We start from the raw sequence: 12,647 nt of genomic DNA, 5'->3' as shown, positions 1-12,647 counted from the left end.
GTTGTTGCTCTGTATTTCTTTGAGGTTTAAATAACAGGAATTTTAAGTAACTAAAATGAGACCTTAATGTGGTAGGAGGAGCCACACTTACTTTTTTTTTTTGCCAGACCCGAGGCTTAAACTCAGGGCCTGGGTTCTGACCCTGAGCTCATTTGTACAAAGTCAACCACTCTATCCCTTCTGCAACAGCATCACTCTGACTTTTTCTGGGTAGTTAATTGGAGAAAAGAGCCTCATGGTCTTTCCTGCCCAGGCTGGATTTGAACCTGGATACTCAAATCACAGCCTCCTGAATAGCTTTGATTACAGACATGAGCAACCGGCACCCAGCCTATACTTATTTTTGCTAAATGCACCCACAGTTATCAAAATGCACCTCTGTTTTGAGCTTTGCACATGTCATTGTCCAGGTCGAAGGATATATCCTTATACCTCAGGGAGGTCTTCCATCCACATGGCTAACACTGAATTTGGCCAACTCACGCTGTTGTCCGTGAGCATCAGCAGCATATGGGAGGATAGATAACTGCCTCTTTTTTCTGGAAATTTCATTAAGGCCAGGAGAAAGGTGGGGTCTGGTCACCTCTAAGTGATCACAGAAGTCCGGTGAGAGCCCAGAAGAGACCATTCACTCAAGAATAATGAGGAGCTCACATAGTTCAGCTCACTCTTCTTGTCAACTTTGGGGGCCCACTGCTGTCCTTGAAGGCTACATAACAGCAGCAAGACAGCTATCTCACTGCCCCTAATGTATATTCCACAGATCAGCAGGTAATGCTCTTGTGCTGAAACAGGTGCTCAGATAACCCACCACACAAACTCCAGGTGAGGTCAGGAGCCAAGGTCGCACACACACTCATGTGTATTAGAGCCCTCCAATCCTGGAATAGAGGACACCCCACATGGCCCATGCCCATATGTCCTCCATGTAGCCCCAGAGCCTCAGCCTTCCTTAGCCTCCTGCCTGAGGAGCTGACTCCCTTGCTACCTCAGGCTCTCAGGCAGCAGATCCACCAGGGAGACGGGAGCCTCTATGACTCTAGAGTACCAAACAGAAAGAGCCCATGTGAGAGCCTCCAAGGGGAAACTTCTCAGGTATAGGCACTTCCCATTTCTTTTCTCCACAAGGCCTCTAAACCCTCGTCACAGAGCTTCTGCCCACCATACTACTAGTGATCCTCAAGGAAAGCTGTGATACGTCACAGTCACATGAATCACAATCCTCCCAAGCTAGAATGATGTGTTCATTCCCAAGGAAAGGCCGTAGGTCTGGTGGGTGAGATGGTTTCATGACTGAAGAGAGGCTCTTACCATGGCCTCTTCCTCCTCCTCTCCTCCCATCCTAAACACCTTACAGCCGATGCCTGTTGCTGAGATATCGCATTATCCTGAATCCTCACACACCTGCTTTCCTTGCAACTCCACACTTTCTACTCTACAGGCTGTACTTAATAGGATTTCCAGAAGAAACCATTCCACTGAGGTTATCTGAGAGGCTCAGTATGATGAGAGTTTGTGCTATTAGGTCTCGGCACTTTCCCGTGTTACTGACATTTTCCTGTACCCACCTCCCTTCTTTCCTTCCATTCAACTCCACAATCTGCCCTATGACACAACCCCTCTTGGTTGCCTCCTCTGGAGGTGCCAACAAATTCCCTATCTTCATGTAACAGATATATGAATACTACATGCAGAAATCCACACATCTTCCACAGACTATCCTTTATCTACTTTGCTGGTTATAGTCCTTCAGACAGAAAAGTTCAAACTAGACGCTAATTTTAGACACAGCACATCTCTTCTTCAGAGTCTACCCTGTTTTTCATTTCATGATGATTTCCTGAAGCCTTGGACTTGTCCCATAATGAGATGCTACTTGCACTATAACTCAGAAGGAAGAGGGATGATTTCTGAGAATACATGGCTTTTGATGTAGGATTTTTGTGACCTTCTTCTTTGAAATTGGGAATTGGAGACTTAGACAGATGGAAGAGCTTCTTCATTTGGTCAGAAGTTGGAGAACCCTTATTAGGCAGAAATGAGCATCAACTATTTATTGAAACTGATTTTATGTATACCTTGGGATCTTCCTAAGGGTCACAAATGGATGTTTAGCAGTCATATTACATTAAATCTGAAACATTAATTCACTTTTTATTGCTGCTGTTGTTAGTCATGGGACTTGTATTCTGGAACTAGGTACTGTCCCTGACCTTTTATGCTCAAGGCTAGTGCTCCCCATTTTACCACAGTACCACTTCTGATTTTCTGGTGGTTAATTGGAGATAAGAGTCTGTCAGGGCTGGTTTCAAACAGCAACTCTTGAGATCTTATCTTCCTGAGTAGCTAGGATTACAGGTATGAACCATTGGTGCCTGGCTTATTCCATTTTCTTTGTATTGTTTCTTGCCTAGAATCTGCTACACAGGAAAATAGTTGTTTTCACACATTGTACCTGTACAGGTGTTCAGGTATCACTGGTCACATGGAGACTAGTGGGCTCACAGATGATTTCACTGCTGTATCAAATGGAAGGAGAAAATCCTCATATAAGATTGCAAGTGGAAATGCAGAAAATGGCTGGTGAGTGACAAAGGGGAACTTTTTCTGCTGCCTTTTCCATAATCGTCTTTAAATGAGACAGGGTAACATAGAATTCAAACACATCACTACAGAATAGGTACCTGAGAACACATCAATTTTCAAGGTGAATCTTGTTTTCTCAGAATCTCCCAGGAACCAGGTACTGCTGGCTCACTTCTATAATCCTAGTTAGTCAGGAGTCTGAGATCTGAGGATCACAGTTATAAGCCAGCCCAATCAGATAAATCCAAGAGACTTTCATCTCCCATTTACCATAAAAAAGCCAGAAAGTAGAGTTGTGGTTTAAGTGGTAGAGTGCCAGCCTTGAGCAAAATAAGCCAAGGGAGGGCACCAGGCATGAATTCAAGTCCCAGCACTGGCACATTAGAAAAAGGAAAGAAATCCACACCCCCCCCCCCAAGAGAGGAAAAACGATGTTTTGTCCAATAGGCAACAGTTGCTAATTTTCCCAAGGAAGTACTGTGTAAAAGTTTCTGGGCGAAAGCATAGGAGTACGTGCACATTTTCTGCTGGCCTTCCTGAGCACTACTATCCACTGTAGCACATATGTTGTTTCTGGATATTTGAATGTCATTCTGAATTTCCATGCTTCCTAATTCCTTTCAAGTGCATGAATAGCTGTTATTCCCAAGCCTTGGGCATTGAGACATTAATCAACTGAGTGTCCCTCCTTCACTAACCTCTTCTACTTTATGTGTAATGCTTTGTGGGTTTTGAGCTCAAGCCCTTATACTTGCTAGGCAGGAACTCTATCAAATTAGCTACTCCAAGCTTTTTTCTTTAGCTAGCTTTGAAGCAGGATTTATCAGTTTTTGCCTGTGAAGTCCCAGACCTCAAACTTCTTCCTTACAACTTTTCACATATTCTTGGTAGTGAGGCGTCCTGTCACAGACACCATTTCATTGTTTGACAAAAGTTCTCCCACAATTTTGGCTCAGATATGCCTCAAATAATGATCCTCCCATTCTCAGGCTCCTGAGGAGGTAGGAATGTAGACAGGAGCCACTGTATTTTGCTCCTCAAGCATGCCTTCTATATGAGGGAAAGTTGCATGTCATAGTTTTAGTCTGAGATTATTATATTTTTTTGTCATTTGGGGGGCTTGAACTCGGCCTGGGCACTGTCCCTGGGCTCTTATGCTGAAGGCTAGTACTTTCACACTTTGAGACACAGCACCACTTCCAGCTTCTTCTGTGTTTAATTGAAGAGAAGAGTCTCACAGACTTTCCTGCCCTGGCTGGTTTTGAACTGCAGTCCTCAGACCTCACCTTCCTGCGTAGCTAGGATTACTGATCTGAACAGCTGGCAGCAGGCTTAGTGTTAACTTCTTTTTTTTCCCTTTCACTTCATTTTTTTATTGTTAAAATACCATACAGAGGGGTTACAATTACATGGGCAAGGTAATGAGTACATTTCTTATCAAACATTGTTGCCTCCTCCTGTTTCCCCTTCCCATCCCTTCCCATCCCCTCCCAAGTAGTAAAGTTGGACATAAGGACTTGTACATTTCATTGTTGCAATGGGTCCACCAGTATACCTACTTAAACAATTTGTTTTTCATTTCTTACTACTGGGAATTTAAGTCAGGATATCCTACTTGCTAGGAAAGTTCTCTCCGAATTGAGCCAGGAACCTAAACGTTGTGTCCCAGATCCTTAAGGAGTGTCTCTTGCTTTTGTCTAGTGCAGACTTGCAATAAGATTTTTGCCACCAGATTAGCTATGACCATGGTTGGCTTCCCCACTCTGGCTCAATTATGTGCTGGGGCTCCCTGACTTTACACTCCAACTGTGATTATCTTCTCATTCTCATTAGCAGCTGAGATTACTTCTGTGAACCATCCTGCCTTGGCATTTTCTTTTTTTTTTATTTAATTTAATTTTATTTGTGAACATACTGTACAGAGGGGTTACAATTACATGGGCAAGATAATGCGTACATTTCTTACCAAGCATTGCAGCCTCCTCCTTTGGTTTACCCTTCACATCCCTTCCCAGCCTTCCCCCTCCCCCCCAATCCCAATCCTTCTCCTTCCCCCCCCCCGCCCCCGCACCGACGTTGTAAAGCTCGTTTTGGACATGACAACTTGTACTTCTCATTGTTGCAACAGGTCCGCCTGTATCCTTAAACAACTGGTTTTTCCCCATCTCCTCCACAAGTTATACTGACATCAAATATAGTGAAAGCAGGGGTTATACTGTGGGGGAGGGACATACAAAGCAACAAAGAGATAATCTTATAAATGCGTTAGAAACACATGCATGAAAGAAAAAAACATTAAAATACATATCTAAGGGTTCATTTTCCTGACATCACATTATCTGACCTTTTCCGCTTGACTCATACATATACTAGATATTGCAAATAAGGGAAACCATGGGACCTATGTTTCTTTGGGCCTGGCTTACTTCACTTAATATAATTTTTTCCAAGTTTTTCCATTTCCTAACAAATGGGGCAATGTCATTCTTTCTGGAACAATAAAAGACCCCGAATAGCAAACATATGCTCCTCAACGGAAAGAACACTGCTGGAGGAATATCAATACCAAATTTCAAACTCTACTATAAAGCCATAGTAATCAAAACAGCTTGGTATTGTCATAAGAACAGACCTCAGGACCAATGGAATAGAATTGAAAACCCAGAAATGAACCTACAGACCTATAGCCATCTAATCTTCGATAAGGGAGCTAAAACAATAGAATGGAAGAAAGACAGCCTCTTCAGTAAATGGTGCTGGCAAAATTGGTTAACTACATGTAGAAAACTAAAGCTAGATCCTTACATATCACCCTGCACCAGAATCAACTCCAAATGGATCAAAGACCTTGAACTCAAAGCAGACACTCTGAAAACATTACAGGATGGAATAGGAGAAACCCTAGGTCTCCTTGGCTCAGGCCGAAATTTTTTGAATAAAGACCCAGAAACACAACAAATCAAAGAAAGGTTGGACAAATGGGATTGCATAAAGTTGCAGAGCTTCTGCAGAGCAAATGACATAGCTAGCAAGATCAATAGAAAGCCCACGGATTGGGGAGAAAATCTTTACTAGCCATACAACGGACAAGGGTCTCATATCTAAAATATACTTGGAACTCAAAAAATTAAACCCCCCAACAACAAATCCTCAAAGAAACAACTGCCCAATAAATGAGTGGACGAAAGACTTAAAGAGAAACTTCTCTGAAGAAGAAAGAAGGATGGCCAATAGACACATGAAGAAATTTTCAACATCCCTAGCCATAAAAGAAATGCAAATCAAAACAACATTGAGATTATCACCTCACCCCAGTTAGAACGGCAAAAATCAAGAACTCTAACAACAATAGATGCTGGAGGGGATGTGGACAGAAAGGAACCTTACTTCATTGTTGGTGGGAATGTAAACTTGTTCAACCACTTTGGAAAGCAGTATGGAGGTTCCTCAAAAGACTTCACATAGAACTCCCCTATGACCCAGAAATCCCACTTTTGGGCATTTACCCAAATGTTTACAAACAAGACCATACTAAAGCTACCAGCACAACAATGTTTATTGCAGCATTATTTACCATAGCTAAGATATGTAACCAACCCAGATGCCCCTCAGTAGATGAATGGATCAAGAAAATGTGGTATATATACACAATGGAATTCTAGTGTTAACTTCTTAAGAAGGATTCAGACTCTGAGAGACTCAGGCAGGAGAGGTGTCTACAAGGTGAACAGAGGAAATCCTACTATCCTAGGAGTAACCTCAGTGTCAGCTCTTGCACAACATTCCACCCCTCCCCCAGCCTCCCCTTCAGATTCCTGTGACCATGGAGACAGTTTTGAACACTAACTTGCTGAGGAGAGGCTGTTTGTCTAAGCCGCATCCAGGAGAGAGAAGTTGAGCAGCAAAAGCTCAGATTCAGGTAGAAAAATCATAAAATAAGTCACCAGTGTCGCTTCTTTCACACTCTCAGTCCTGAACCCTGGGGAATATCAAGACAGTCAAGTGCTCCTCTACCATGTAGGCACTTCAAACCTTACCAACCCTAGTAACCTTAAATTCTTCCTCGAGATACTGTGAAAATAACAGCCTTATTCTAGGGGCGTTGTATAGAAGAGATCTTTGGATATCTAAGGGGGAACTAAGAAAACTTTAAGCTTCTTGGCAGATCCCCTAAATATCTATGCTAATCTTTGTTCTCAGCCACACTCCTCAGGGCCTCTGGTTAGGTGAGGAGTCTACCTTTTTTCACTCTTTCCTACCACATGGGACACTGAGAAAACCTTTGAAGACACTGGTATGGAAAGAGCAGGACTCTGTCAGGCCTATGTCAGTGGTTTACACATTCCTGGTGGACATAGGTCTGGGACACTGATTTGCACCATGGAGTGATAAAGGAAATGAAGGCCTTGGTTGATCAGGGCCAAAACTTTTAAGGACAGGAATTTAGACTCAATTAAAGGGAAATAGAGATGAAGTCTACCCTTGCTGTCAGTCCAGGCAGGCCCTTGCTATCTGATCAAAGTAATGGTGTCAGACTTACCTTTCTAGGTTATAGAGAGTTAGGGATTAGGTAGACAGATAAATCTCGAATTTAACAGACTGACAGTCCAGATAGTGGCTTAAATCTAAAGATGAAGACTGAGGAGCACTTCGGAGTCTCCTAGAAATAATATAACCCACTTATATGGTAACCCTGTGGAAGCCCCAATCAGGTGATCAAACTACTGAGTCTTTACTTCTAAATCCAAGAGTTGGGATAATTACTGACTCCCTAGTCAAGATGAGATTTCAGGAAACACCAAAAATGCCCTCATTCTCAGACTGAGTCCTGATCTTCCTCCATTTTCAGGGAGGTGACTGGTTTGGTGAGAGATATGGAACTTCTCCCTGGATTATAGCGGAGTACTTAGGTAGGAATGCTAGGATGTCACAGGTCAGATCAGAGCTAGACCTCCACTCCCTCGCCATCCTGGGGAGGCCCAGCACAGCATACCTAGATCCAGGGCACCTTCACTTTAGCCTCTTAGGCTCATTTCCAGGAGCAGTGGAACTTGTTCTACAGAGTATGTCCTCTGCCCAGCAGAGAAGACCAATAGCTTAGAGAAGACCAACGGCTCCTTTTCAAGATGTGGGGAAACTACTTACATTGTATGCCCGGGTGGTTCCAGGCAGCACTGTGGGGAAGAAATGGCACCAGTGCTTTCTCAGGATAGGCAGGGGGATAAGGAAAATGTCAGTTCTGTCCTTCAAGATGTATCTGGAGATCAAACGAGTGATTATAAATACCTTGAGAGACCCCATACTAAAGAAAAGCCCTGGATCTCACTCCGTTTGTCAGTCTTGAGAAATTTTTGCTGGGTGTACACATGAACTATTTTTTTATTGCGAAAATCTCATACAGAGGGGTTACAATTACATGGGCAAGGTAATGAGTACATTTCTTATCAAGCATTGTTGCCTCCTCCTTTGTTTCCCCTTACCATCCCTTCCCATTTCTTTGCTAGTCCTGGGGCTTGAACTAAGGGCCTGGGCTGTGTCCCTGAGACCTTTGTGCTCAAAGCTAGTGCTCTACCACTTGAGCCCCAGAACCACTTCTGGATTTTTCTGTGTATGTGGTACTGAGGAATCAAACCCAGGGCTTCATGCGTGCTAGGCAAACATTCTACCACTAAGTCACATTCCCAGTCCCTGAACTGTTTATATACTTCTGTCTCCCAGGAACCAAGGAGCTGAAGCTTCGCACTGAGGGAATTCAGCTGAACAATGTGGCCAGAAAGAGGAAGTGTCTAGAATCAATCTGGAGTTAAGGTGAGGACAGGTATAAACCCCCACTCACACATAGGGGACTTGACTGCAAACCTTCCCTTCCTTTATCTGTGAGAAAACCTAGAAAGCATAGCTGCATTCATCTCCCTTTAAATCTTTAAGTTTTCTCACAGAAATATGTTACTGGTTTGGAATTGTGGACTCAGGTGCTCAGAGGGAAATTTCCCAGACTGGTATTTAACAAGGTGAATACTGAGCTAATCCTCCACACACACTGCATGAGGTCACCTTTACTTTTGTAACTGGTAACATGTGATGACCTCTTACTGCCTTTTTTCCATTATAAGGAGATGTAAGTTTGCCTTAGGCCCACAGAGAGTAGTATCTCCAGGGGAACTTTGGGCACCCAGGGTGAGTTCAGTAGAGGCTGTCTATTGCAGAACATTGAAGAACTTGCAGTCTACCTCCCCTTCACTGTCAAGCCTGGAGGCACCATGTTGTCCTTGCATGCTGGAGCCCAAAGGAGAAAGAAGTCTGTCTCACAGACTACTGTACACACTGTAGGGACCAGGAGGTGAAAGTCCTGGCCTGAAGTAGTGCCCTCTTGTAATCAAGCAGAAAATTCTCTGCTAGGGTCAGAATTTAAGACTGCAGTGCAAATGGCAACATATGCTCCATCCACAACACAGAACTCCACATTACTCAGTACTATACGCCCTACCAGCACCCCAGAGACTCAGACTCACAATACCTTGTGAGTTGTTGAGTTGATCCCTAATTTTTACACTTCATGTAGCAGACACAAGAGAGAGATGGGAACCTATGTCTCCCTAAAGCACCGAAGGGAAGATCAGTAGTAAGTCTTAAGGAAGCTGCCAGGCGGAACATTCCTAGCTGAAACTACTTCCCTGCTTTCTCTCTCACAGGCCTAGGAGTCATCATAATCGAGCTCTTTTCCACCGTCATACTTGTTATCTGGAAGGACAGCCATGATGCCTTATACTTTTCCCTCTGAGTTTGAGAGAGGCTCTCAGGCCCAAAGAGAGGCCACAGGCCTGGTGCATGAGCAGGTCCCCCAGGCCAAGGAGGCTTTTACTTGTCTGATGCCCCCTACCTTAAGGGAAGTCTTAGAAGGTCTCCTGGATGAGGCAGTTAGGGAGATTAATGAAGAAGATCAGGAATCCAGTGATCACGCAAGGGATCTGTACCTCCATGATGACGAGACAGTGCATATGGCCCTGCGGAAAGAAGCAATATCATTGGTACCATACCTGCTATATAAGTATTGTTCAAGCCGACCAGTTACTGAGATGGAAATGCTGAATCGTGTCACAGGAGGTTACCAGCATTACTTCTCTGTGATCTTAGACAAAGCTTCTGTATGTATGCAACTGCTTTTTGGGATTGAATTGAAGGAGGTGGACCCTATTGTCCATACCCATGTGCTTGGTATAGCAGCAGGGATCACTTATGATGGTATTTTGAGCCATGTCCTTGGCATGCCCAAGACAGGACTGTTGATAATCATTCTCTGCATCATCTTTACAGAAGGCAATTATGCCACAGAAGATGTCATCTGGCAGGTGCTTAGTAGGATGGAAGTATATCCTGACAGAGAACACTTCCTTTATGGAAACCCTAGGAAGTTGCTTATGGAAGATTTTGTATGGGAACAATACCTAGTATACCAACAGGTGCCTGGCAGTGATCCCACTGTCTTTATGTTCATGTGGGGCCCGAGGGCTTATGCAGAAACCACAAAAATGAAAGTCCTGGAACACTGGGCCAAGTTCAGCAGAATTGACCCAAGGTCCTTTGCATCACTCTATGACGAAGCTTTACGGGAAGAAGATGGAGAAAATACCCATGATGATACTCTTTAATAGAAGAGTGGCTTTTCCTAATTTTAAAACCAGTTTAGAAATCAGTTCCACATTAACATCTCAGTGGAATAGGGATTTCCTTGAAAATGATCTCTGTAACCTCAAAAAATAAATATATTGCTCTTGAATTTACTTGGCTTTGTTTATATCAGGGAAATTATAATTGAATAATAACTCCCATAACTCAATGCCTGATTTCTTCTACAATCTTTTATTTTACCATCTACTCATGGTAACATCTTTAATTAGTACACAATTTGGTAGAGTTTTAAGCAACAGGCATACCAAGAAAATATAGATTGAAATGAAATCTGGGAAATAGAAACAAAAATGTTTTTTCTTGTTTGCTTTTTTTCTTCCTTTGGTTGGTTGTTTATCTGTTTTGGGGAAGGCAATGTGGGCTCAGAAAGGGTGGGACAAAGGGTGAACAAATGCAGCAGTGGTACTGACTGAACATACTGTTGAAGGAAGTACACGGGGGGATCAGAGGGAAAAACTGGGAGAGAGTGAAGGAAGGGGTGACACTTTCCACAAAGAAATCTATTGTTTATCTGACTTATATAACTGTAATTTGCCTGTACATCATCTTAACAATAGCAATAAAGTTCATAAAAAGAAAACATTTATGACGACTGCCAGTGGCTCATGCCTATAATCCTACTTAAGAAGTTGAGATCTGAGATTAGAATTTAGAAGCCAGCCCAGCAGGAAAGTCCTTGAGAATCATATCTCAAATTAACCAAAAAAAGTTGAGGGTAGAGCTGGAAGTATAAAAGTGAGGGGCAGTGCCAAGAGCCTAAGGTCAAGCCCAAGCTGGCATACACAAATATGAAGTTATATAATTTGTAGAAAAATAGATGGAACATGTTTGAAAGGAGTCAAATTGAGAATGACCAATATTGCATCTTTTCTCCAATATACATAATCTTCTCCACCACCAATAAAACACAGAAGGACAAATGCTAACTGTAAAATGAGGACTGGTTAGGGCAACCAGTGGCAAATGATAGCTAAATGATAGGGTGATATTGAATATTATAGGAGGGCAAGATATGAATATATGAAAATAGATCAATTCAGATCAGTTTTTAAAAAATAAAAACAATGAACAGTGACTTGAGTGGGCAAGCAGTTTGCAGACAGAAATGGAGCTAGTCTTTCAAATTCTAGGAGCTATCATTCTAAAAGATTATTCACAACCAGATTTGCAAAGTGATTTCTAATGGAGGAACTTTTCTGGAACTTTGTGACAGTTCATTTTGGGTTCGGGTCCTCCGAACCTGCTTGTCCTCTGATAGATCCTGAAGAAGAATGACATGAACAAGATCCCCACATGGAAAGGGCTGCGATGAAATACCATTAGAAATGACTGCCTCTGCCCTTCACTACAGCTCCAGCACTCACAAGCATAACTCACGTCTTGAAGTTAGCAGAGGAAGGCAGCAGACACACCCTGCTGCTGCTCAAGTTGAGGGTATAGGAAGGGACTGAGATGACCTGTACAGGGCTAGGCCCTCCCTTGCTGTGAGCCTTGAGAGGCACTGAGAAAGAAGACCAGGCAGCTGCTTTGTGACATCTACATCAGACTATAAGAGAGATTAGCTGTTTAATAGACAGGGCCCTGCTCCAGCTGAGTAGTGAGGTACTTATCATATAGGAAGTAAAGAAGCAGTAAGCCAAACTGAGTGTTCCAGGACCCAGTACGGATGGGGTAAACATGTGTCCCTACTTTCAGACTCATGGTTAATTATCCAGTAAGTGGTCCTTGCCTATCCAAGGATCTCAAGCAAATACAAATTCCAAGATCACCTTCACCAGACGCAGTTGGTGAGGGAGTTATAAAGGTGCTCACCTGACTACATACCCAGGTGAAAACAGAGGTTTAGGTAGGTTGCATGATGTCTGTCCATAGGAGAAAGTGTGTGTCTTATCATCTGCTTCCACATGGATCACTACAATGAATTTGGCTGTTCCTTTTCAAGGCCCCTGTTGTTCTCAGCATCTTGAGGCTAAAAGGAGACATGGTTAGGACATGAATGTATTCCATTCTCTAGATGATCCATGGTGCATTTCTGAACACGTGAGTGCAGCTGAAATATTGAGAATCATCTACCTATATTCCAGGACTTCTCTGCTCACACTTCAGAACTTTCTCTTACCTATACCCCACAGAGAGATCAATCATCCCACTTCAAGAACCTCAGACCAAGACTGGGACCCCCAAGATCCCCTGGGCCAGTCCAGCTTGATTCTTTCTGTAAGCCTTGAAAGTGTCAATGTAGGGTGACTACTCAGCTGATTCCTGACTTCTGTGTGTGCGTTTGGTACAAAGAGCCCTGCCTCAAGAAAAGATTAGGGCAACATCCCATGAGGAGTCCAGGTGAGATATGAGGTAAAACTGAGGCTGATACA

At 43.1% G+C, this 12,647-nt stretch overlaps 1 protein-coding gene across 1 annotated transcript; it reads left to right on the top strand.

Moving 5' to 3' along the window:
• The first annotated feature begins 6,436 nt into the window (after positions 1-6,436).
• Positions 6,437-10,325, top strand: LOC138839678 (melanoma-associated antigen 11-like). Its single transcript, XM_070039254.1, has 3 exons — positions 6,437-6,505; positions 8,305-8,394; positions 9,279-10,325. The coding sequence occupies exon 3, from the start codon at positions 9,342-9,344 to the stop codon at positions 10,233-10,235; it is 894 nt and encodes a 297-aa protein (XP_069895355.1). The 5' UTR covers positions 6,437-6,505; positions 8,305-8,394; positions 9,279-9,341; the 3' UTR covers positions 10,236-10,325.
• Positions 10,326-12,647: the final 2,322 nt, after the last annotated feature.

This window comes from Dipodomys merriami, unplaced genomic scaffold (genome assembly GCF_024711535.1).
Source record: "Dipodomys merriami isolate MVZ:Mamm:240054 unplaced genomic scaffold, mDipMer1.0.p SCAF_3, whole genome shotgun sequence".
Lineage (NCBI taxonomy): Eukaryota > Metazoa > Chordata > Mammalia > Rodentia > Heteromyidae > Dipodomys > Dipodomys merriami.
Note: the sequence above shows the minus strand (reverse complement) of the source record. Positions and strands in the feature narration are given on the sequence as shown.